General features: G+C 41.3%; 1 protein-coding gene across 1 annotated transcript in view; it reads left to right on the top strand.

The window, feature by feature from the left end:
• Window positions 1-26,832, top strand: part of FSTL1 (follistatin like 1) — a 100,950-nt gene that overhangs the window by 65,182 nt on the left and 8,936 nt on the right. The window contains exons 3-7 of the mRNA XM_020985888.2: window positions 9,710-9,814; window positions 13,011-13,140; window positions 14,200-14,232; window positions 16,092-16,222; window positions 24,827-24,945. Coding sequence (XP_020841547.1) covers window positions 9,710-9,814; window positions 13,011-13,140; window positions 14,200-14,232; window positions 16,092-16,222; window positions 24,827-24,945 — 518 coding nt within the window. The remainder of the gene's footprint in view (window positions 1-9,709; window positions 9,815-13,010; window positions 13,141-14,199; window positions 14,233-16,091; window positions 16,223-24,826; window positions 24,946-26,832) is intronic.

Genomic DNA, 26,832 nt, shown 5'->3' with positions numbered 1-26,832 from the left:
CTTTATATTTGCACAAAACAACGCTATTTTCTAGATCAGACCTTTCTAGCTGTTCTAAAGTGGGAATGAAGATTTGATTGCAGGGGTAGGGCAGAGGAGTGGTACCTCTGGAGGAAATGAGAAGGAAAGGGAAAGAGAAAAGAACAAATATTTATTAAGGGCCTACTGTAAGCCAGGCCCTTGTTTTACAAGTTTGTCAATTGATGGAAACTTGGAGACTTCCTAGATAGTGCAACTGATCTATAGGTCTAGATAGGGGTAGATAACCTGCAGCCTCGAGGCCGCATGTGGCCTTCTAGGTCCTTGGATGCAGCCTTTTGACTGAGTCCAAGTTTTACAGAACAAATCCTTTTATTAAGGGGATTTGTCCTGTGAAGTCTGGATTCAGTCCAAGGGCAACACTTGAGGACCTAGAGGGCCATGTGGGGCCTCAAGGCTGTAGGTTCTCCACTCCTGCTCTAGGATTATGTAAAGAGAATACTTAAATACCTTGCCCCTTTCCCATCTTTCTCTATGATAGTTGAGGTCCATCAGGGATTCTTAACCTGGGGTGAGTGGACTTGAAAAAAAATGTATTAAGTATTTCAATATAATAGGTTTCCTTTATAATTCTATGGATTTTAGTTTGTGTATTTACTGACATAATTCTAAGGAGACCATAAGCCTCACCAGACTGTCACAATATGAAAAAGATTAAGAATCACTGGTCTAAATAGTGTTCTGATGGGTTGATTTACATAGAGGAATATAATAAAAAATAATCATGGCTCTAAATCGACTCTAGGACTATGTAGTTTGTCTCCCCATTTCACAAGTGAAGAAACTAAGACCCTCCCCTGTACTATAGTATAGCTCTTAGGGGCTAGGAAGAAAAGGTGACTGACTACCTGTACCCCCACAGTTGAGTATGGATTCTACTGTCTCAATGGGAAGAGATGTCCTTAAGAGGAGAAAAACCAAAGGCTTATAGGCCTCTATATCTCTTGGTCAGGATTTCAGAGTCCTTTCTGGAACAGTTTCTTCAGATTCAGAGAAGCTTAAAACAAAGCTGATTCAATTTTAAAATGCCACTTTGAGATCCTACATTTCCTACTGCTCTTGAGAAATTAGCCCTTTGTCTTCTGCCATATCTTGGACTTCCCCAGCATGCATTTGAAGTGATCGTTGTGCACAAGTATTTATTGAGTACCTATTATGTGTTAGGCTGAGAGATACTTCAACAACTCAGTGCATCCTTCACTAATGTATGTTCTCTCTCTAATGGTGTGGATTGCAACCCATCCCTCATCATGCACTTATTAAGTGCCTACTGTGGGCCAGGAATTGTGCTAGGCAGCATCCATACCTTCTTATCTCATTCTGAGATATGGAAGAGCAAATGGAGATAACACATGCTGATCAAGTTTCCTAGGAGGTTGGATACAAATAGGAGAAGTAATAATAAAAGCTAACGTTGACATAGTACCTAGTATGTGCCAGGCATTATGCTAAGTATGTTACAAATATTATCTCATTTCATCCTCACAACAAACCAGAGAGGTAGAGGCTATCATTGTCCCCATTTTACATTTGAGTAAACTGAGGCAAACAGAGGTTAAGTGACTTGGCCAGTGTCACATGACTGGTAAGTGTCTGAGGCCAGAGTTGACCACAGATCTTCCTGACCTGAGGTCCAGCACTTCAGCTACTGTACCGCTTAGCTGCCTCAAATCTGACACACCATAACCTAAGTCACGGTTTATTGAGGATTTTTTTCAGTATTAGGGAGACTTGAGCATGTTTGTAGTCATCAGGGAAGAAATTAGTAGATCCTGGAAGACACAGAAAGAACATTAAGATAATTTCTGCCCTTAAAGGCAGCCCTGAGTAATCCTAAGCTTTTCGCACTCTTGGGGAACACAGAGAAGGAGTTAGGGAAGGGGTTCAGATGGTCAAGGGGTCTCCTCTGGAGCATGCTGCGCATGGTCAAAGAATTGAGACCTGGAGGAGACCTTGGAGAGCTCTAGCCCAGCTCTTCATTCTACAGATCATTATCACTGGGGATTTGTGTCACAGAGGATGCCAGGGGAAAAAAAGAAAGAGAATGAGAGGTTTTGTTAGTGAAACCAAAATGTTCTTTTTCCAGATTAGCAAGCACCCAAACCTGATGTCCACTGCCAAGTATGTGTTGTGTAATGCCTATTGATGCACCCCACTTTTCAAACCTTTAAGCTTAGTGAAAGTGCAAATTAATCTGATCTGCTCTATGAAGAGAGGCAGTGACTTCTGCAATGCAGGCTTCTGGGAGTGTTGAGGAAAGGAGAGAGGTTGCCACCTACTGTCAGACATATCACCTGCCTGCCCGTTTACTTGCTTGAAGGCTAAGGCTAGTATAAACAGATTATTTTTTTCTTTCTTTAGCTAAGATTCAGCTAATGATCTCTTATATTCAGCTCTAAGATTCTATGATTTTTTTCTAATTCTGCCTTCTTTCACTTCCCTATCTGCAATGTCTCTCAGCTAAACTTCTCCTGATAATCTGTTTACTTTAAATGTGTTTGTGTCTTTCTACATGTGTATATTTATATTTTAAGAGTTCTTAATCCTGGGGTCTGTGAACTTGTTTTCACATATGTATGTATGTCCATGCCTATATGTATTTCAATACAATTAGTTCCCTTTGTAATCCTAAGTAACTTATTTTATGTATTTAACAGCATTATTCTGCAAAGGGGTCCATAGACTTCACCAGATTGCCAGAGGGGTCCAGGACACAAAAAAGTTTAAGAACCCATGGTGGGGGAATACAGGGGAAATCCAACATCTTGGCACATCATTTAGATTCAGCCAAAGGAGCAATCTGTGTTCAGAGTAGGTGCTTCTATGAGCACTTACCCACAGATATTTGGAAGGATAAGATCTTTCTGGAGCTAGAACTCCCTCAAGATCATCCTTTCCAAACTCACATCCTCAAAATAGTCCAGGGGTGGGGAGCCTGCTGCCTCAAGGCTACATGTGGCCCTCTGGGTCCTCAAGTGCAGCCCTTTGACTGAATCCAAACTTCACAGAACAAATACCCTTAATAAAAGGATTTGTTCTGTAAAACTTGGACTCAGTCAAAGGGCCACACCCAAGGACCTAGAAGGCCTCACGTGGCCTTGAAAAACCCAGAAGCTCCAATTCTCCGAAGCTAGAACTACAGTTCTAGAGGCCTCCAAGAGCTGCCTTGGGGTATCCTTAATAAAGATCGTAATAACTGATGTTTGGGAATTGCAAAGCTCTTTGCAGAAATCATCTCATTTGACCCTCACAACGACCCTGTGAAGTTAAGTGCTATGGACATCCTGTTCTCTGTAAGCCTGTGCAGTGGGAGGGGCCCACAGAGTGATAGTACAAAGAATATCCATGCCAAACTAACTACCAGAGATCTGGCTGTCCACCACTGCATCTGAGCCCCAGGCTGCAGACAGGAAGTCTGCACCTTCCTTAGAATGACACTGAGTATGTTTATGTTTGTACATATGTGAGATTCTGGATGAATATCAGGGCTACATGGGCACACAGCATCACCACACCCATATGTGGGCATGTACATATCTAAGCCAAGTATTCTTACCTTTTTGGTATCCCAGACCCCTTTGGCAGTCTGGAGAAACCTATGAGCCCCTCCTCAGGATAATGGTTTTAAACACATAAAATAAAATGCAAAGAATTACAAAAGAAACCAACGACACTGAAATATTATGTATTATGTATTCACTTTTATTTGCAAATTCTCCCATAAGTCTTAGTTTGCTTTCAGTTTCAGTGGCTTAAATATTATTTATATTTTATATTTCTTATATTTGTTGTTTTTTCTAAAGTTCACAGACCCCCAGGTAAAGAATCCCTGATCCTTAAGTAGAGATACAACCAGGAATGTTTTCACTCTTCACCAAAAACAGTCCTGCATAGCCCTTCCTACATGTACGTTATGACAGAGAATGCAGTGTAGGGATGGGAAAGGAGAAAGAGAACTGAGGTACTTCAGGGTCCCAGAATCTGCCGATGGGGGCTTAGTTGCTTCAGGTAGGAGAAAGTTCTTCGTAAGCTAAGAACTGCTGCTGAGAGAGGGCCAGGCCCTCAGGAAAACAAGGGCTGCTTTGGAGATAAGATGCGCCTCTTCCTACTGTGCAAGGAGAAATTCCAACAACAGGGACCAAGTTTTTTTGGGCAATGGACTTGCTTCTCTCCACCATGGCTTTTGCTAGTTCCTTAAGAGCAGGGACTATATTTTGTCTTTATTTGCATCTCTGTCACTTAGCACAGTTCCCAGCACGTTGTTGTTCAGTTGTTTCAGTCATGTCTGACTCCTCTTGAACCCATTTGGGGTTTTCTTGGCAAAGATACTGGAGTGGTTTGCCATTTCCTTCTTTAGCTCATTTTACAGATGAGGAAACTGAGGCAAATAGGGTTAAGTGACTTGCCCAGGGTCACCCAGCTAGTAAATGTTTGAGGCCATATTTGAACTCAGATCTTCCCAATTCCAGGATGGGCATTCTATCTACTGTGCCCCCTAGCATCCCATAGTGGGCATTTAATAAACAATAATTTACTGACTGAGGCAATAAGGCACTTCAGCATCACCACTTCCAACTGTAGGGATGAGATGAGACATTGCCTAGTCCAAGAGTGAGATAGGGGCATATTGGGCAGCACTTGAGCAGAATGAGGAAGATTCCAAAGCACCAAATCCCAGCTCACTATTTGTCTCCTAGGAGTAGTTTTACAAGGAGAGGGACAACCTATTGTCCTGCTTCCTTTCCCATCCTCTCCTAGCTAGAGACTACTTCTTTGCTCTTACCTAAGGCACACCTTCCTCTTCAATATGTATGATGCAGCCAGGGGCACTACTGAGGGGAGAAAAACTATGTCCTCCCTCAGTTGTTGGCATGTGAAACAAAGCCCCATTCATCCTAAACTAGTTAGAGCTGTTTATCCTGTTAAGGTGTATGTGGGAGAACTATGCCCCTCTGTGCTGGCAGATCTGTATGGGCTGAACTCATGAATCAGAAGCTTGGTCATTTACTAGTAACTACTGACTCAATGGGAGCTAGGCGGCACAACAGATAGAGTGCCAAGCCTGGAGTCATGAAGACCTGAGTTCAAATCTGGCCTCAGATGTTTCCTAACTGTGTGACCCTGGGCAAGTCACTTAACCCTGTTTGCCTCAGTTTCCTCATCTGTAAAAGGAGCTGGAGGAGGAAATGACAAATCACTCCAGTATCTTTGTCAAGAAAACTCCAAAAGGGATCATGAGAGTCAGGTACTATGGAAAACAACTGAACAGCAAAATATTAGCTTAAAGCCAAGTCGTTTTTCCCCCTTTGGGTCTCAGTTTCCTCATGTATAAAATAACAGACAGCATAGTATAATGGAAAGCAATGGACTTAAAGTCAGAGAACTTGGGTTTAAATGCAGGCTCTGCCTACTCTTAAGTCTTATAACCTCCCTGGGCCTGGGTTTCCTTATCTGTGAAATGAGGGATTAAATGACCTTCTAAAGTACCTTCCAACTCTAAATCTCTGATCCTTTGATTAGATGATATCTCACCTTTATATAGGCCTTAAGCTTTTTAAAGCACTTTATATTCATTATTTCCCTTGCTCTTCCCAACACCACTCTGAGCCAAGTGCTATTATTTATTTATCCCCATTTTAGAGATGAAGAAACTAAGGTTCAAGATCACCAAGTGTCTGAGGCAAAGTGTGAGTTTTCCTAGGCTTTAACTATGATTCCAACATGCCTCTCAAAGGTCCCTGCAATCTGAGTTGCTATGATTCTGTGACATAATTACTGTTCCACCTATGGCTGAGGACCAAATATGTAGAGAACATTCTCTAACTGAAATACACTTTAAAGTGTAAACAGTGACTTCCTCTGCATATTTGGGAATTATATGTATGTTACATCCATAGACAAACCACTTAACAATATACAGATTTGCCAATATGTGTTTAGAGGTGTTGCTGTGTCTGACCTTGATATTTGATGTGTGGGGTGTGTGTGTATGTGTGTGTGTGTGTGTGTGTGTGTGTGTGTGTGTGTGTGTGTGTGTGTGTGCAGACATTTTCTCTTCATTGATTTTTTACTCTGGGCTGTGAAATTTTTCCCCCCAACCCTGCATGAGCTTTATGTTCTTGGTCCTGTTCCCAGGGAAGAGTGGCCCTGCTGGGAAGGCTGTTTATTCTTATTTTTTCCCATTTCCCCCGCCTTGTTCGGGAAGCAGAAGCTTCCAGCCTCCATCCCCCTTTCCTCTCCTCCCATTAACCTTATTGGTTCCTTCTTTTAGCGAGAGAGAGAGAGAGAGAAGAGAGAGAGAGAGAGAGAGAGAGAGAGAGAGAGAGAGAGAGGCATAGGCAATCATTGGTTCAGCGAAAAAAATCAATGAGCCAATGAAATGCAAGCTTGGAGGTTGTTGCTAGACCAATGGGAATCTTGGATGTCAAGGACAAAGAAATGAGCTTTTCCAAGAACTGAATGGTACAAAATTCAGAAAACGGCCAGCAGATGGCAGCAGATCAAGCTGCATTGATGGCCCCCTGTCAGTTTCCAGTTGCCGGCATTGGGTGGCGATGGGGGGCAGGTGGAAGGATGCATGCTCTCTGTTAGTTCTTCCTTGATATAAAGTAACGATTGCTGTTGCAGATTTGGGGAGTAGTTACAAAGTACATTGTGTTTAATTTATATTTCTGCCGGTTTGAATCTGTTGTCTCTGCCTGTGCCCAGGGCGGCTGTTATTGTCATTATCCATTCATCACCCCCACCCCACCCAAGGTTGCTACATGGGATGGGTATTGTCTAGACTGAAACAATGAAGCCTTGCTAGAGGAATCTCTCCCTGCACTGCCATTCAAGGAAAGGGGTTGGAAGGACCTCATTAACTTTACTAACCCCCAAAAAGCAGGCTGCAGAAAAAGTAGTGCCTTCCTTGGAATTAAAGTCTGGGTGTAGTCATCATCGTCGTCGTCATCGTCGTCATCATCATCATCACTAGTATTTATATAACGCTTTAAGGTTTGCAAAATGTTTTATAAATATTCTCATTTGATGCTCATAAGACCCCTCGAAGGTAGGCATTATGATTATCCCCATTTTACAGATGAGGAAACTGAGGCGGGTGGCGTTTAAGTGATTTGCCCTGGGTCACATAGCTAGCAAGTGTTTAAGGATGCATCTGAACTTAGGTCTTCCTGATGCCAGATCTAGCACTTGATCCACTGCGCTACCTAGCTTCCTAGTAATAATAATTTTGTTGTTGAGTTGTTTCAGTCATGTCCCAACTCATGATCCTATTTGGGGTTTTCTTGGCAAAGATACTTGAGTAGTTTGCTATTTCCTTCTCCAGCTCATTTTACAGATGAGGAAACTGAGGCAAATGGGGTTAAGTGACTTGCCCAGAGTCACAGAGCTAATAAGTATCCGTATTTGAATTTGAATTCAATATGAGTCTTCCTGACTCCAGGCCCATACTGTGCCACCTAGCTGAATAATAATAATAATAATAATAATAATAATAATAATAATAATAATAACTGCCATTTACATAGACCTTGAAGTTCGCAAACTACTTTACATACTTATCTCATTAGGGAATTAACTTTCTCCTCCATGAGTCTTTCCCTGATTCCTGCTTCCCACCTCATCCCCACCTAGTCTCCAGTTGAAAGTTTGATGTACTAGAAAGTTGCCAATAATTATAACTATCCAAAAGTGAAATGAGATGGCTTAAGAGGAAGTGTGTTTTCCATAGTCATTGGAACTATTCTAGCAAAGGCTTGATGACCACTTGGGACAGCTAGGTGACATAGTGGATGGAGTGCCAGGCCTGGACTCAGGAAGACTCATCTTCCTGAGTTTAAATCTAGCCTCAAGTCTCTCAGCTGTGTGACCCTGGACAAGTCACTTAACCCTGTCTGCCTCAGTTTCCTCATCTGTAAAATGAACTGGAGAAGGAAATGGCAAACAACTCCAGTATCTTTGCCAAGAAAACTCTAAATGGGATCATAAAGAGTCATACACAACTGAAACTACTGAACAAAATAACTGCTTGTCAGGTATATTTAGAAGTTCATATTCAGGTTGGACTAGATGATCTCCCCATCCAGTCAGAGAGCTGTCATCTGTAATTCATCCTCAAATTTTCCATGACATTTTGCCTGGACCTCTCCTTGGAATTTATCTCACATTTCCTTGTTCCAGAGTTATCTTCATACTTCCTTATACCCATAAGCTTCTAAACTCCTTAAAAAGCAATGTCTACGGACAGCTAGGTGGCACAGTAGATAGAGCACCAGCCCTGGAGTCAGGAGGACCTGAGTTCAAATCCAGACTCAAACACTTACTAGCTGTGTGACCCTAGGCAAATCAGTCGGCCCCAATTGCTTCCCCCCCCAAAAAAAAGAACAGAAACACAAGAAATAAAGCAATGTCTGCTGCATTTTATGACGTATCATCTATCTTTGTATCCCTAATGCCTCGAATGGTGCCTTGCCCTTTTTCGTTTATTTTATTTATCTAGACCTGTGATTTCATTTGTGTAGAAATTCACTCAACTGTTGCAGACCCACAAGTCTGTGAGTATGGTCTTAGACAATTGCTTGAGGGCATTGATACTCTTACCCACAGTCTCACGTCTAGTGTGTTTTAGAAGGGGGACCTGAATACAAGCCTTTCTGACTCAAAACCTGCCTTCCATTCACTACTCAATACTACCTCTCATCTAGTACATAGTAGGCACTAAATATTAATGGAATTAAATGTATTGGACCACAGTCTAGAACTTAGAATCACAGAATATTAGGACTGAAAATGACTTAAAGGTCATTTAATCCAACCCCATCATTTTAGAGATGAAGAAGTGGAACTTTGATATCATATGCCCAGATTGATCATATCTGCTGTCCTTGTGTTTGGAGAGGGATGCATTTAATAATGTACCAGTTTTGTATCTGGAGGTACAATTCAACAGCCAGAGACTGCTGACCAGATGCTACCAAATTGGGTAATAACAGTAACCATGACTACACAGTGCCCAGCTCATAATAGGCACTGAATAAACATCTGATGAAAGGAATTTAATTTCTAAGCACAGAATTTTAATGAATGCTTGGTATGGTTTGGAACTGCCTTATGGAACAACCTTCCCCTGTCATCCTCATCCCAACTACCTCTGACCTGAGGTTTAGTTGACCATCAGTGCTAGGTCTTTCAAACTCTTACTTTTCAGAAAATGGTTTCTAGTATTGACCTATTGTCCCAAGATAGTGATCGGGCCAGAAGCACTGTGCTTTGTAAGTACTGAAGGAGGCAAGAGTAAAGGACTTGGTATCAGGACATTCAAGTTTAAATCCTATCTCTGACATTTGTTACCCTGGAGAGGTCACTTTTCCTCTCTAGGACTCAGTTTCCTTCTTGGCAGAGTGAGGAACTTGAACTAGGTATTTGTGAAGGGTCCTGCCCAGTTTAACCTTCTAAGATTCTCTCATTCATGAAAGCTGATGGTCTCTGATGATTAAGAAAGTTGCTGTGTCCTTGGTAGATCTGTGGTCTAGACCTTTGAATCAATAGCTGAACCCAGTTCAAAGAGCTAGACCCAAAAAAACCTTAATGGGAGTGTCAATTGACTTACCCCTATATGGGATCTTTCTCAGTTACCTAGTTTCTTTTCTTTTTTCTTTTTCTGTTTTAGGAAGAATCAAAAAGCAAATCCAAAGTCTGTGCCAATGTGTTTTGTGGGGCAGGCCGGGAGTGTGCAGTCACTGAAAAGGGAGAGCCAACCTGTCTTTGTATTGAGGTAAGTTATTCAGGAAAAGGGGTAGCTTCAGAAATGGCTGTTTTGCCGAGGGTTGACTTTCATTAGGATAATGCAGAATGTGTGTGTGTGTGTGTGTGTGTGTGTGTGTGTGTGTGTGTGTGTGTATGCATATGTATGTGTATATATCCTTTACAGGATCGTAGTCTTAGAACTCAAAGGCACTTTAGAAGTTGTCTAGCCCAGTGCCTCCATTTTGAAGATGGGAGTGGGGAGGGAAGGGAATAAGTATTTACATGGCACCTACTATGTGTCAAGCACAATGCTAAGCACTTTACAATTATTATTTCATTTATCACAACAACCTTTGAGATAAGTGCTATTATTATCCTCATTTTTACGGTTGAAGAAATTGAGGCAAACAGAGGTTAAGTGACTTGCTCGCAGTCACACAGCTAGTAAGTATCTGAGGCCGGATTTAAACTGAGGTCTCTCTGACCAGTGCTCTATCCACTGTTTCACCTAGCTGCCTCTTGATGAAGATACTGAGGCCTAGTTCAGATGACATCCTCAAGGCCACAAAAGTAATAAGTGGCAGAGCTAGGTTTCAAACCTAGGTGATTTGACACCAAATCCAGGATTCTTTCTCTTGTACCACATTGTTATCCACATTAATTTAGAAATGAAACAAAATACCCTTTCATCTGTCTCAGTGACCTCTGGGATTTTTTCAATCTGGAAGGGAAAAAAAATCCTAAATTATTGTAGTTATGTAGTTTTTGAAAACTCATACTTGGGGGATCAAAGTAAGAATCAGAGAAATATTTTATTTACTTCTTTGTAAGAGACTTGCAAATAAAACTCTACTCCTTAAGTAAATTAGTATAGGAAAGTTGCCTTGTAGGCCTTTGTCCAGAACTCCTGAATTAGGGGTATGCCAACAGGGCTCAGACTCAGAACTCCCATGGGAGCATTGGTAGGGGTACTGGATCTGGAATGAGAAAACCTGGGTTCAGCTCCCTGCTCTGCCACTTCTTACCCATCAGAAGGTCAAGTCATTTAAACCCTTTGCTCTCAGTTTCCTTTTCACTAAAAGCTTTGGAGTAGATGACCTTTAAGGTCCATTCCAGCTCTAAATCTATCATCCCATGCCTTCCCTTCTGGTTAAACATTTCCCTAGTCAGTTCATTATACATACATTAAAAAAAAACAAACACATGGTATTGGCTGAAAAAAACAGAAAACTTTTCAATGAAATAAATTGAAACTATAGAAATGGAGTCGAACTGAAATAAGGACTTCATGTGTAGTAGACCAGATATAGCACAACAATGGGGAAAAGACTCACTACTTAATAAATGTTTCAAGGGAAGGGTAATTGGGACATATATGTATGGGGAAGAATTAACTTGACTCCATATACCTCATACTATACATAGCAATAAATTCCAGATGGGTTAGTGCTAAACATAAAAATAAACTAACCTACTTAACAAAATAATAACAACAACAAAGGAAACTGGAGAGCATATTTATACCAGCTGTGGAAGAGAAATAGATTCTTGGCCATTGAAGGAGTAACGAAGTGACAAGGTGACATTGAAAAAGTGACAAGATATGAGTAATCAATTTTATTAAAAATAAAAATACTTGCATAATGAAATGCAATAAAGTAAATATCCCAGGGAAAGCAACAGATTAGGAAGAAATAAAATGTAAAAAATGACTAAAAGCTTGGTCTTCAAAATATTTTAAAAATCAGCATACATATATATATATTTATATGTTATATATATATATATGTATATTTATGCATAGCTCATTATCCAGAGTCTACTTAATAAGTGGTCAAAGGAGATGAACAGTTTATATATGAGAAAAATAGATAGCAAATGATCATATAGAATAATGATGATGATGATGATGATAATGATGATAATAACTGACATTTATAGATATCTTTAAGGTTTGCAAAGGGCCCTACCTATATTATCCTGTTTGAAGTGCCTGCCCTTGTTAACCATTACAAAATGCAAATTAGAAGAGCTCCAAGGTGCTACTGTATACCGATTAAACTAGCAAAAGCAAATTGGAATTATAAAAACTCAATGTTGAAGGGCTATGTATAGAAGGGGTACTCTTAAATATTGCTGGTGGCAGTAGACATCTATCCATCCAGTCCTTCTGGATAGCAAGCAGTCAGGATGTATAAGAAGATATACCAAGCTGTTCATACCCTTTAACCTGGTAGTTTTGCTCTTGGAAAATATATTTTTGAAGGGAAGCTAGGTGGTGCAGTCGATAGAGCACTGGCCCTGGAGTCAGGAGGACCTGAGCTCAAATCCCATCTGGAACACTTGACACTTACTAGCTGTGTGACCCTGAGCAAGTCATTTAACCCTGATTGCCTTGAAAAAAAAAAAGAAAGCATATTTTGATACTTTAAGTATCTATGTTTGCATCTATGTAAGTATTCCTTCTACTCCTGTGGTTTGCAGTTTTTCCATGGCTTAGTAATAATAATCATATCTAGTATTTACATAGCAGAGTGCTTCACAAATATCTCATTTGATCAAACAATAAACTTTCATTAAGTGCTGTCACATACCAGGTACTGTGCTAAATGCTAGGGACACAAAAAGAGGCAAAAGATGGTCCCTGCTGTCAAGGAGCTCACAGTCTAATTGGGAAGACAAGGAAATAAATATGTAAAAACAAACTATTGTTCAGTCATGTCCAACTCTTTGTGACCCCATTTGGAGTTTTCTTGGCAAAGATACTAGAGTGGTTTGCCATTTCCTTCTCCAGCTCATTTTACAGATGAGGAAACTGAGGCAAACAGGGTTAAGTGACTTGTCCAAGGTCACACAGTTAGTAAGTGTCTGAGGCCAGATTGCAACTCAGAAAGAGGAGTCATCCAGACTCCAGGCCTGGCACTCTATCCACTGTACCACCTAGCTGCCCCTCTGTAGGTACTACAGACATTGTTATCTCCATTTTACAGAGGAGGAAGCTGAGGCTCCAGAAAGTTAAGGGGCTTGCCCAGGAACACACAGCTAGCACGTGTCAGAAGCAAATTGATCCCAGGTCATCCTGGCTCTCAGTGCAGCACTAAATCTACCACACCACACTTGTGCAAGGGGAAGCTTTATTCATGCTAAGGGGAGAGCTCACCAACGAGCTGGTTGGTGCCTGTGTCAGCTGCTATAGGAACATTCCATCTCTGGGTCTGTTCTAGCAATGCAAATCTCATAAGAGGCCTGTGTGTGGCAGTAACGGAAAGACATACCTCAACCACTGTGAGCTGCACCGTGATGCCTGCCTCACTGGATCCAAAATCCAGGTGGACCATGATGGACACTGCAAAGGTAAAGTGTGTTCATGTCATAGCATGTAGCCTCCAACTCTGTGACCTTGGGTTGGGGTCAGGGACATGGGTGGTAAGCCAGTTGAATAGAGGTACAAAGAATATATTGGCTGAACTTTTTCCAATTTCCCCTCACTCCCTCCCATCCCTTGCCCAAATCCTCATTAATCACTGGCCTTCTTCCTAGAGATGCTGGTATCCAGTCCTCTGACCATCACCTCCAGTCTGTCAAGTTCTCCACTAAAGTCTTAGGACCTTATCTCCAGACAGATGATAGGTTGGACTCACAGGACCATAGATTAAGAGTTGGGAGGGACCTCCCAGGTCACTGAGTCCAGCCCTGTCCTTTTACAGGTGAAAAGACTAAGGTACAAAGATATTAAGTGACTTGTCCATGGTCTCTCAGCTAGTAAATATGTGAAGCAGTCACGGAACAGAGGTCTTCCTGCCCTAAGGGTCCTCTTTCCCTTACACCACATTTGTGGAGCCCCTAACTGACTTCTGCATATTATTATAAAATTGTCTCTATCTACACTTCTGAATAAAGCATGAAGGAATTTGGGAATGCTCCAGCATATTAATGTCATCTTGTTACCTGGTGGTAATATACCTTGGTTTTATACTTTACCCATCTCCCTTTTAGGTGAAAAGACCTTTGACCTCATCCTGTTCTCCTAAAAGGATTTGTTCTGTAAAACTTGGACTCAGTCAAAAGGCTGCACAAGGACCTAGAAGGCCACATGTGGCCTCAAGGCTGCAGGTTATCCACCCCTTGATCTAGCGTGTTGCTAGCATAGAACAGGTGTCCTGGGCTGTGGATGCTCAATCTAACCCTAATTAGAACCTGGGCACTCTGTTAAAATGCTGGTGATCCAGTTAGCTTCCTTCCAGGAGTTGGTCTAGTTGAAATGAAGGGAGAGTAGGGCTGACTTAAGGTAGAAAATAATAACAATGCGGCATGCATCTCAACCACCTTCCCCAGCAGGGGCCTAACCATGATAATGAAATGATTTCATTTCCTGCTTTGACAAGTCACACAATTTCCCATTTCCTTTGGCAGAGAAGAAACCAACAAGTCCGTCTGCAAGCCCAGGTGAGTGTCTGCCTTTCCTATAAGCTGACATCCAGGGAACCACTTCCTATTGCTTGACGTCAGGTTTGGGTCATTAGCAGAGTGCCTTCCTTCAGTGGACATGACGCGGAAATGGGTATTGATCCCAAGAAGTTCAAGCCTGCATTTTACACAGCAGATTGAGGTTGTATTGACGTGGGCAGGATTTAAACTTTAGAGGAGTTAATAATTGAGCTTCCCCTAACTCCTTCACTTGCCCACTGAGTCCTTCTGTGGGCATTGGCCCTGAAGAATCAGATATCCAACTTATTTCAACTGTACACTTATTCTACTAAAGAAAATAACTCATGTATATGTGCTTTAAAACTTACTAATTGCTTTCCTTACAAGAAACCTGTGAGGTGATTAGTACGAGTGTGCTTATCTGCCTATTACAGATGAGAAAACTGAGGCTGAGAAAGGTTAAATGACTTACCCAAAGTCATGCAGTTAGCATTCAAAGCTGTAATGGCTGGAAATCCCACTAAACCCACTTTTATTTTTTTCACAACTTTCCACTCTTGGGCGTTTCAGGTCTCTCCTCATCCCCTCTCTTTCCCATTCTGGTTTCCCATTCACTACTTCCTCAGCCTGAATGTGATGTCTTTGGTAGCTGTCCCATATTGTGTTTAAAAATATTGATGCATTCAGGGCTCAAATGAAATCATAGGCATAAAACACTTTGCAGACCTTCAAAGTACTATGTAAATCCAATAATGATAGTAATAATGATAATGGTTGTTAACTTACAGTCACTGGGCCTCCACTCCGGTGAAGACAGCATTCCCTAAGCCTTCTACCATGCTGTTACTGAGCTCAAGCAATGTTTATAAAGCAAAATAAGGGTGAGCTGGTAAATGTTTAACAGCCAGACTCTTGATTTTAAAACCTATATGCACCTACATTTTAAAGTTTAATCTGCATTATTGACATTTCCTCAAATCTAGATAATCAACAAAACAGTAAGTCAAGCCCTGCTATGTGGCAGTTGCCAATTTCTGACGTATAAATGCTCCCACTGAAAATTTAACAATACGTTTGAGCCAGTTAGAGCTGAATGCATTCCTTTCCTGGGAATATTTAACAGCAATTTATATTAACACAGTCCCAAATAGTATATGGGGGAGGTGGTGCAGTGGATAGAGTTCTGGGCCTGGAGTAGGGACAATGCATCTTCTTGAGTTCAAATCTGGCCTCAGACACTTACTAGCTGTGTGACCCTGGGCGAGTCACTTAACCTTATTTGCCTAAGTTTCTTCATCTGTAAAACGAGTTAGAGAAGGAAATGGCAAACCACTCCAGTATCTTTGCCAAGTAAGCCCCAAATGGGGTCATGGAGAGTCAGACAGGATTGAAACAAGTGAATAACAACAACAACCACAAAAGATATATCAGTTGATAGGGATGAGAAACTTGCAGAATATTATTACTCGGTATGATGAGACCAAATGGCCAGGTTAAAGACCCAGAATCAGGTGGGTTGGACTATTGTAACAGTGAACGTTGACATCTTATTTGTGAACTGCTTCAATACAGTGCTAGGCCGGGACAAGATCACTTTCTTTTTAATTTTTTCATTTTAGCTTGCTAATCTCTACCTATAACACATGAAATGAGCCTTGACCTACCAAGCACTTCTTTCTTTAACCTATAATCAAAACATTGATTACTGTAAACATCAAGATTAATGAAAAGTCCTTTTAAGTATTTTTTCTCTCCTGCATTTCTCTTACCTATGTTGCATGCCATCTTTCTTTCTCTTTACTTCTAACTTTTTCTGTATCCTCCCCACCACGTCCCCTCCCTTTCCTCCTCTGATTTTTCTCATTTCTTTCCCACAGTGGTCTGCTATCAGTCTGACCGTGATGAGCTCCGAAGGCGCATCATCCAGTGGCTAGAGGCTGAGATCATACCTGATGGCTGGTTCTCTAAGGGGAGCAACTACAGCGAAGTCTTAGACAAATATTTTAAGGTAAGAAATGTTGTTGTTGAGTAGCTCAGTCACGTCCAACTCTTCATGAGCCCTTATTGGGCTTCCTAAAATGGTTTCCCATTTCCTTCTTCATTGTATCCCCATTTTACTGATGAGGAACTGAGATAAACGGGTTAAGTGACTTGCCCAGGGTCACGCAGCTAGCAAGTGTCTGAGGCAGGATTTGAATTTAGGACTTCCTGACTCCAGGTGCAGCAATCTATCCTTTGTACTACCTACATGGGAAGATCACTGCATGCTTTTTTCACCTTGAAATCATTATGTGTGAAGCAGCTATATTGCATTCTGACCTCCTTGGATGGCAAGTTCAAGAGGAGGATGGCCATATCTATGTTTGGGGTTTTTCTTGCATCTTATTCTAGCTTTTGGGCATAGTTTAACCATGAAGCTTTTGGAATTGCTGTAAATTAGGAAAAGAAAACAAGCTAGTCTTTAGCTCCTCCCCCAAATTAATAAATATTCTCACTCCTGTCCTTAAACCCATACATCTGCTGATACACATCGAGATGCCAGTACAGAGAGACACACTCACAGATATACTTTTATATTACAAAATGACACATGACTTCATGGATAGTAGTCAGCAAGCATTTATTAAAGAAAAGCAGAAATAGTTCCTGCTCTCAGGGAGGTCATCTTCCGGTCCAAGAGACATGTAAAAAATTGTCCCTGTAGTACTCACTATCAGGGAGGCCTAGGCTAGTGGCCTGCTTGAGCTCAGGAGCTCTGAGCTGCAGTGAGCTAAGCTGATCCCATATCTGCACTATCTGGCACCAGTATGGTGAGTCCCTGGTAATGAGGGTTCCCGGGCTGGCCCATGTGAGAACTAGAGCAGGTTGAAGCTTCCATGCTGATCCCAGTGGAATTGGGCCTGTGAGTAGCCTCTGAACTAGGTGAGGTAGGGAGACTCTGCCTTTTAAAAAAAAAAGTACATAGAAGGTATCTATAGTATAAATGGAAGGCAATCTCAGAAAGCGCTAACAATTCCGGAAGGGAAGTATAGGGAATAGAGGCATATACCCACAGAGATATACATATAGCCAATAAATTTAAATCCACCCAGATACAGACATACCTAAACAGAAATCACAAAGACAAATAGACACAGAAACACAGTTTCCTATAGATATGAAGAGACATAAACGCACAAGGACAACTGCATATGTTTGAATACACTCCAAGGTATGCCCCAATATAAATACACATGCACACAGATAAACCATCACAGATACACACAGCTGTGAATGACAGTTATCCTCCCTTAGATACACACACACACACACACACACACACACACACACACACACATGCAACTACAGAGAACGACAATTAGGCATCCCTCCAAGACTGACTAGAGGAGTGTTACTTAAGAGGCAGAGCTAGAGAAGCAGACTCCTGTGTACTCCCTTGAAACATGCTAAACAGGAAGAGGAGAAAGAAAAGGTGTAGGAGACTTAAATAATTCATTACCTGGCAGCATTTGCTTATCAGGAACTGCCTTTGGCCCCTTTTCCCCTCTATAGTCCCCACTTCAGCTAAGTGTCACCAGTTTTCCATTCTCACCTACAGTACCAGAAGCACCTGGTCTGGGATTAGCTTCTGGCCACAGGAAGAGCAGGGTCAGGAGATTGTTTCTGTGATTGAGCCTTTTTTGGACATCACTGTATGTTCCTATTTACATTTGCCTGGTCTTTTTTCAACTCATACAGGGCTGACCTAGTATCCAGAGCCCTGACTAGGACAGGGCAACTGGGGCCTTACCCCAGAGTGCTAAAATGATAACATTTGCTAAGCACCTAATTAAGAAGAATAAAGCTCATCCCAGACCTGAGGTTCTCCGTCTTCTCACCATAGAATGGTATCCTAACCAACCTACCTCCCCCCCACTCCCCAAAGTATGGATACGTTTGTGCCACTTTCCCTGGGTGAACAAATCCCTAGTTATGGCTTGGCTTGTGTCTAACCCCATTCTTGTTGAAATGCCTCTTTGCCAATTAAAGGCATAATTCTACATCCAGGCAGTGAAGCTAGGGGTCACAATATGGCCAGCCAGGCATTAAACAGTTTAAGATAGGGAGGGGAGGGTGGGCCGGGGGGTGGGGGTCAAAGCTAGGCAAGTCTCCCCAAGACAAAGAAATCTTGGAAGTAAGACAAGGCCTGCCTCAGACAGGAAGTCTTTCATTTTCTTCTTTAATAAATGCTTGTTCCTTTCCCTTCTTTCTGTCACTGGAGGATCCAGACACTGATTTCCCTGGGTGTGGCCAGATAGGGCTAGGTGACTCAGGTTGTTACAGGGCGGCCAGACCCAGTAGAGTAGCCACATGAGTGGCATCTTTAGAAGAAAGCAGATTGCCAAAATATATTGAAACAAAGGCCTCACTTCATTTTGCTCAAAGACTCAAAGTTCAACTTTATTTAACTGTCTTAAAGATTCAAATTTCTAGGGACCACATGTGGGCCGTGAAGGTCGGGCCAGTCCTTTCTCAATTCTATCTCTAGGAAAACATACCCGCTCGGCACACAGACAGCCCTTCAGGTGGAAGTATTCTCAGTGGGGAAAGCACATCAAAGAATAGGGCCAGAAATAGAAGGTAAGGGGAGAAAGGGACAAGACACTTGATAACAAGATAAATTGCCCTTGACAGGAGTTGGTTAGGAACACAAGCATTGCTATGGTAATTATAGCACCAGGCAGCCCTGAGACTCAGATCTCTCCACAGGGAGGGGTTTGTGGCTTTGTAGTGTTAATAATGGGCCTTTGGTGACATGAAGCCTCGGGTATTATAGACACCTGCAATTAGATTTGATTACTGGGTATCTGTACCACCCTCCCACATCCACACACCTCCAACCACCCCTCACCTACAAACCTATACTGAAACAGGCTGTCATCTAAAAATGTGCAAGTTCCCTGGAGAAAAATCTTTGTTAGAAAGGTCTTCTCTCACTTCCATCATAGAGTTTCTCTTCTTGCCCCAGAGCCAAAAGCTCTGACAACCCCACCTAGAGTGGATTGGAGGGCTTCATTTTCTATTCTCAGCTGACACAGTTAAGAGATTAGTATCATTGAGACCAATGCTGGTTTAAGATTGGGGGCTCTCATCCACTGGTCATAAGCAGCTATTAGTTGGTGATGGATTCAAGTGGCTCGAAGTGACAGTCTGAACCTGTAAAACAAAGATAGATGTCTCATCTCCTAGCTTACCTTTCAGTCAGTCCACTCACAACAAGGGAAAGGAATATCAGTGACTGCATTTTTTTTCTTCAGTCACTGGGGTTTTAGCATCCACTGCTCAAGCCAAATCCAGATAGAACTAAGAAGGTAGATCACAAAGTCATACAGATCTTTATAAACAAATGACCTCTATCTAATTAGTTATGATAATAGACAACCTGAATGGTGAGTACCTGGATTGTTTCTTATCTCTGTTTTCTTAGTGTTACATTACCCTCTGGCCCCAGCTAGTACCCTGGAGTGGTCCTTAACCTGGTGAGCACTCCCGTTCTCTTCTGAATGTTCTCAAGAGGTTTAACAAGAACAACCAAAATGGGTCTTTGGATGAACATCTTTTCTCACTATAACCCTGTAAGACTAGCTGGAAAATATTCCTTCTCCCTAGTTTACAGATCAGAAAATAGAAACATGCAAAGAAGCGTCCTTGGACTTGGATTGGGATGTAAGGGAAGTCTCTGAGCATTAAGTGAGTGCCAAGTACAAATTTAGAGGTTTTTTAATGGAGAGTCAGGCCTACCAGACCTTCCAGGCCTTCCAAGCTACTTCTCTGTGTTCTGTATCCACTCGTCCTGTATACACTTCCCTAAGGACTCAATTAACTCCAGAGAGCAGATCAGAGCCCAGGTGGAGTCAGGCTCAGGGACTCTAGAAGTCTGTTTAGATTTCATCAATCAATCAATCAATCAGCAAGCATGTAAATGCCTATTATAGGGCAGTCACTGTGCTATTAAGGAAACAGTCCTTTTCCTTCAAAGAGCTTATATTCTATTGAACTTACACTTATGGGAACAAGTCTTGGTCATCCTAGGGAATCCGACTATAATTTTGTTGGTGAATTGTCTCAGTCATGTCCAACTCTTCATGATCATATTTAGGGTTTTCTTGGCAGCGATACCAGAGTGGTTTGTCAATTCCTTCTCCAAGCTCATTTTACAGATGAGGAAAAATGCAACTCTCCAACTTACGCTCTCCTATAAATCAATACTCTTTGCCATCCAATACTATATTCCTAGGGAGTGCCTAGTGTTATAGTCCACACCCACTAGGCACTTCATTCATAGCTCAAGAAAGTCCTGCACTATGAGAAATCACATCTATAATATTATAAATGTTGAGCTGGAAGGTATCTAAGAGGTCATCTAGTCCAACCTCTTGGTTTTACAGGTGAGGACACTGAGGCTCAGAGAAATTAAATGACCTGTTCAAGGTCCCAGTGGTAGGATGTAGTAAGGCCATGATTCAAATTCAGGCTTTATGATTCAAAGTTCAGAACTCTTTCTATTACACCATACTGTTTCCTATTCTTCCAGCTCTAAGGCGCATCATCATATCATGCTCTGTAATTTACAAAGGGCTTTTCTCACAACAGCCCTGTGAGATAGGCAGTATGAGTGTCATTAGTACATTTTTACAGATGAGCAATTTGGGAGCCAGAAAATTTAAATGACTTTCCCGCAATCACATAGCTAATAAGGGTTAGAGCCAAGACTCAAACAAGGATATTTTGAATTCCAAGTCCAACACTCTTTCTACATTATGATACCCCTCCAAAAATAATGATCCTTTACACTAGTTAACAATGCCTTTATAATTTACAAAGTACTTTCATCCAAACATGTGAGCTATAATTATTACCTAGTTTAATTCTCAGAACAACCCTGTGAGATAGTACCAGTATTATTATCACCTTTGGAGAAATGAGGAAAATAGGGCTGTTAAGTGATGAGGGCCTGTACTAGAGTGGTGGTAGTTCCAGAGAAGAGAAGGAAGAGTATTAAGGAGATGTTGCAAAGTTGAAATCGACAGGCTTTGGCAACAGATTGGATATGGGAGGGTGAGAGATAGTGAGGAGTCCAGGATGACTCCTAGGTTGTGAGCCACAAGGACAGGGATAGTGGTGTTACCCTCTACAATGACAAGGAACATTAGGGGTGGGAGGAACTTTTAAGGGGAAAAATTAGTTCTGTTTTAGACTTTCACTTTCATTTTTTTCCTTGGCATCATGTAAGAGGTACCATAAAAATTGGTTCATAAAATTTGAAAGTATCCGTCATAGAAGTATGACAATTGAAGGCAAGAAGCTTTGTATACTTTCTTTCTTTCTTTCCTTCTTTCTTTCTTTTTCTTTCTCCTTCTTCCTTCCTTCCTGTCTTTCTTCCTGCTTTGTTTATATGTATATATATTTATGATTTATATGTATTATGTATAACATGTATAATATGGTATACATAACATATGCATACTATATTACATATAATATGTATATAATTTATGTACTTATGCTTTATATATTATATACTCTATGTGATACATGTATGATATATAATATATTATTGTATATTTTATATATTTATGTATACTTTATAGCAAGAGAAATATTTTGTGACACAGTGTGGTATGGTAGAAAAAGCAATGAACTTGGAGCCACAGGGCAGGAATTAAATTCCTAGCTCAGCTACTTACTGCCTGTGTGACCTTGGGCAAGTCCCTTAATCTTTCTGAGCTTCTCTTAGTTTCCTCCTGTACAAAAAAGGAACTAAGATTCCTTTCCAGTTCCATATCTATGATCTAGTGATCCAGTCATCTAATGGGCAGTTTGTTCAGGGCAGTGAACTTCATCACCCACTTCTTCCAGATGGTGTCGTGGCCTCTTTAATGTTCACAGATGGTCAAGGTTTCAGTTCAGTGTCTTACAGGAAAGTAACAGCACCAGTGTCTACTCCTTTGCTCATCCACTTGGAGAGATTTTACTGGGGCTGGAATTGCAAATGGGTCATCCAGGGATTTGTGATGGTATCTCCAGGATGGCTCATAGTTTACAAGCCAGTCCTGATGAACTCTGTGCTGCTTGGAGCCTGCAGGCCATTAATTTGTAGCTTTTCCCTATTCAGCTTGCTATCCAGAAACCATCTCCCCAAGGCCAAGGAGGAGGAGATGACTAAGCTAGAGCTGTTTGTCCTGAAACAGCAAGTCATGCTGAGTATTACTCTTGTCTTGAGATGTAAGGGACTGGTTCATGAAGAGTTAAATATTGACTGCGAGGCAAAGAGTGTGGTGGAACAGCTGGGTCAGTCACGAGCCCAGACATCAGGTCAAGGGTGAAGAAGCTTGGTTTCAATTGTAGCTTCAGTGGGCAGAGTTGGTGAGGCGTGCCTTTCTCCAGTCAGCAGAGAGGTGATGGGCCATAGGTACAGAATGGAGCACATGTTGTCAGACATGGCCAGTATACTATACAGATTTGTTTAGCTGTATTTGTTTTGAGAAAGGGTTTTGGGGTGAGGGAAGGAAAGAAGGGGAGGACAGTAACTAGGAAGTAACAAAGTTTTGGTTTTTTTTAAGAATAGCAATAAAACATTTTTAATAGCGACTCAATATACTCTCAGATAAGATTGATCTGTTGGTTTTGCTGCAGATTTTTTTTTCATCTTTCCTGTTTATTCTTACACAGGTGACTGGGGAGGGAAGGGGAAAGGATATATTTTAAAATGAAGGTGATATCAAAACAAAAAGCATCAAGAAGAATTAAAGGGAAAAAGGAGAGGAAAAAAGAGGCTTAGTCATCCATGTAAGGCACCACTGTAGAGGCCAGAGAACCAGCTGGGTATTGTCAGGAGACTGAGGTCATAGCATCATAAAGTCAGAGCTGGAAGGGAACGTAGAGGCTAGCAAGCCCCACCCCATCATTTTACAAATCAACAAACTGAGGCTTGCATATGGTCACATAGGAAGTATCTGAGGCAGAATTTTCATTTAGGTCTTCCTGAATTCAAGCCCAGCTGTCTATCCACTGGCCAACCCTTTCTTGAATTAAAAGGTGCTTCAGGATCTATGAGCAGTCCAGATCAGGACAGCAGTTTCTGCCTTCTCCATTCATGGTTCTACTACCTAATAGCCATGTAACCTTCGCTGCCCAGGGCTTCAGTGTCCTCTTCTGTACAGAATGGATTAGATGATCTCTAAGGCCCCTTTTAGCCCTTCCATGACATCTACCCTACCTACTCAGCCCCTTCTTGGATTCAAAGGTACTTCAGTAGTGTCTGAGCAGGCCTTCTTCTCAATAGCACTCTATGTCATCTTCTGTGGGTAGATAGAGGAGCCCAGAGGGCTCTGAATGCCTCATGGATTTGTAGTATTATAGCTATCATCCTCTGAGTGTCTAGTAGGGGTGAAAAGATGAATATGTTTAGACCTAATTAAAAGAAATAACCAGGGAAACTGTATTTTGCTAAAAGGTACCATTGACAATGAAGCAATTTCTCTGATAAAGGGTATATACTGAGTATAGAATTGAGTCAGATTTTTAAAAATAAGAGCCATTTCCCAATTGATAAATGATCAAAGAACATGAACAGCAGTTTTCAGAAGAAATCAAAGCTATCTTTAGTCACATAAAAGTATTCTAAATCATTATTGATTAGAGAAATGCAAATTAAAATAACTCTGAGGTACCACCTGACACCTATCAGAAATGACAAACGCTGAAGGGGAAGAGGGAAAAATAGGTACATTAACGAAATGCTTGTGTAGTAGTGAACTAGTCCAAGCATTCTGGAGAACAATTTGGAACCATGCCCAAAGGTCTATAAAATTTTGCATGCCCTTTGATTCAGTAATACCACTACTAGGTCTGTAACCAAAAGAGATCAAAGCAAAAGTAAAATTACCTACATGTATAAAAACATTTATAGTGGCTTTTTTGTGGTGTCAAAGAATTGGAAATTGAGGGGATGCTCATCAATTGAGGAATGGCTGAACAAGTTATGGCATATCATTGTAATGTAATACTATTGTGCTATAAGAAATGATGAGGGGGCAATTTCAGAGAAACATGGCAAGACCTATGTGAGCTGATGCTAAGTTAAGTGAGAAGAACTGGGAGATCACTGTCCACAGTACCAGCAATGTTGTAATCATGATCAACTGTGAAAGACTTTGCTGCTACGATCAGAACGATGATCCAAGGCAGTTCCAAAAGTCTCATGATGAAATAATTCCATCCACCTCCAGAGTAAGAACTGATTAACTCTGAGTGCAAATGGAAGTATGATTTTCTCACTTTATTGCTCTTGCTTTTTAAAAAAAAATATGGCTAATATGGAAATATTTTTTGCATGATTTTACATGTATAATTGATACATTGCTTGCCTTCTCAACTAGTGTGAGAGGGGAAGGAGGGAGATAGAGAATTTAGAACTCAAAATTTAAAAAGAAAAGAATGTTAAAAATAAATAAATAGCAAATAAAATGCTTTTTGAAAAGATAAATTTGTTTAGTCAGACAATAGGAGGAAAGATGAAATCGTCATTGTCTAGCCTTTGCTTACGTGTGCCTTTCATCCTTTTTTTAAGAGCTATGATGATGGAGATTCCCGACTGGACTCCAATGAGTTCTTGAAATTTGTGGAACAGAATGAAACTGCTATCAACATCACCACTTACGTCAACCAAGAGACCAACAAGCTGCTCAGGTGCGGGGGATTTGGGGTAGCTCATGCTGGGAAGGCTGGGCAGGAGAAAGGGAGTCTGATCCCCTCCTCTGGGCAAAAGAACTGTTTCTAGAGGGAGGTGAAGGCACGCTAGCAGTTTTATTTATTTTTCTCTAGCTTCTTACTGTTGTGGTTTTTTCGTGCTTCACGTTAACAGTTTACAGAGCAGTTTCCTGAGGTAGGTAGCATAATTATCTGGATTCCCATTTTACTTGAGGAAGCAGACTCAGAGACATTATGACTTACTCAGTGTTATATGGCCAGCAAGGAAAAAAACTGATATTTCAACTGGCTCTTCCTCCTCCCAAATCCAAGTGTTCTTTCTACTACGTATCAATTAAATCAGGTCAAGTTTTCAGTTATTGAAAGAGTAGTGGAGTAGTAATAATAATCAACATTTATATAGCACGTTAGTGCCTAGAGTGCAGGGCCTGGAATAAGGAAGACTCATCTTTCTGAGTTCAAATCTGGCCTCAGACACTTACTAGCTGTGTGGCCCTGGGCAAGTCACTTAACCCTGTTTGCCTCAGTTTCCTCATCTGTAAAATGAACTGGAGAAGGAAATGACAAACCACTCCAGTATCTTTGCCAAGAGAACCCCAAATGGGGTCATGAAGAGTTGGACATGACTGAAATAACTGAACAGCAAGTGTGCTCTGTCCATTCAGAAGAGAGGCATCATGGCATAGTCCAGTTATGTCAAACTCAAATAGAAACAGATCCCTACAGGCTGCATATTGACTTAGAAAACCACAAAGTAACATTATCTATGTTGTATTATATTGTTATTTATTTTGTCAAACATTTCCCAGTCATATCTTAATCTGGTTCCTTCATGCACTCAGGAGTTTTTCTGGTCAAGAGTTTGACACTTCTGATGTAAGGGAAAGAATTGCTACTTTGAGTCAGTGACATCGAAATCCTGGCTCTGACATTTATTACCCATGTGGCCATGAACAAGTAACTTCATCTCTCCAGGTCTCAGTTTTCTCATCTGTAAAATGAAGAGGATGGGCTGGATCAGCTCTTGCAGAGCTGTAATCAAAGGGATCAATATGGATGTGCCTTCCAGCAATATAGATCACACCCACGTTTTCCTACGTCTCCTTGCATGGCTCTTGTCCATGGCCTCCCACAAATGTACCACAGGGGTTCCACTCACTCTGCTGGAGTGGGCCTTCCTCTCCTTCTCCTGTCACATTATTGAAATGCACAGCATGATTTCTTTCCACTCTTTAAAGCAGCAGGGCCTATGTAACCCCAACTCCTGTATGGTTACCATAGATGCAGGCCCTTGGTAGACAGAACGATATACTGGACCTGGAGGTGGGAAGACCAAGATTCCAATCCCACTTCAGACCTTTACTAGCTGTGTGACTGTGGGCAAGTCATTTAACTTTTGTGCCTCAATTTCCTCATCTGTAAAGTGAGAAGATTGAATTCAATGGTCTCTGAGGTCCCTTCTGACTCTAACTCTACTATTATTTCATGTTCCTTTCATGCTTTGATTATTACTTTCAGAGTTCACCTTTAGATTTTAGTTTCTACAACTGGCATTTCTGGTTTGGTTAACTTAAAGTAGATATGGTGGGGGAGGATACTGCTAGAGTAAGGTTTGCAAGGACAAGAGTACTATTGGCCAAAATGGAAAAGTCATTCAGGAGAACATGACTTGGTATAGCAAGAACATTTGGACAGCCTAAGGGATCTAACGTCCAAGTTGTTAATAGGCTGATTCCTGGATTAGTAATTTATATTGTCATGAGATTTAGAGCTGGAAGGGATCTTAGAGATCATGTAATCCAACCCATTTTGCAGATACAAAAACTGAGGCTTAGAGAGGTAAAGTAACCTGAAATGGTAAAGATG

This window comes from Phascolarctos cinereus, unplaced genomic scaffold (assembly GCF_003287225.1).
Source record: "Phascolarctos cinereus isolate Bilbo 61053 unplaced genomic scaffold, phaCin_HiC Scaffold_726;HRSCAF=1367, whole genome shotgun sequence".
Lineage (NCBI taxonomy): Eukaryota > Metazoa > Chordata > Mammalia > Diprotodontia > Phascolarctidae > Phascolarctos > Phascolarctos cinereus.
This window is presented reverse-complemented; position numbering and strand designations above follow the sequence as displayed.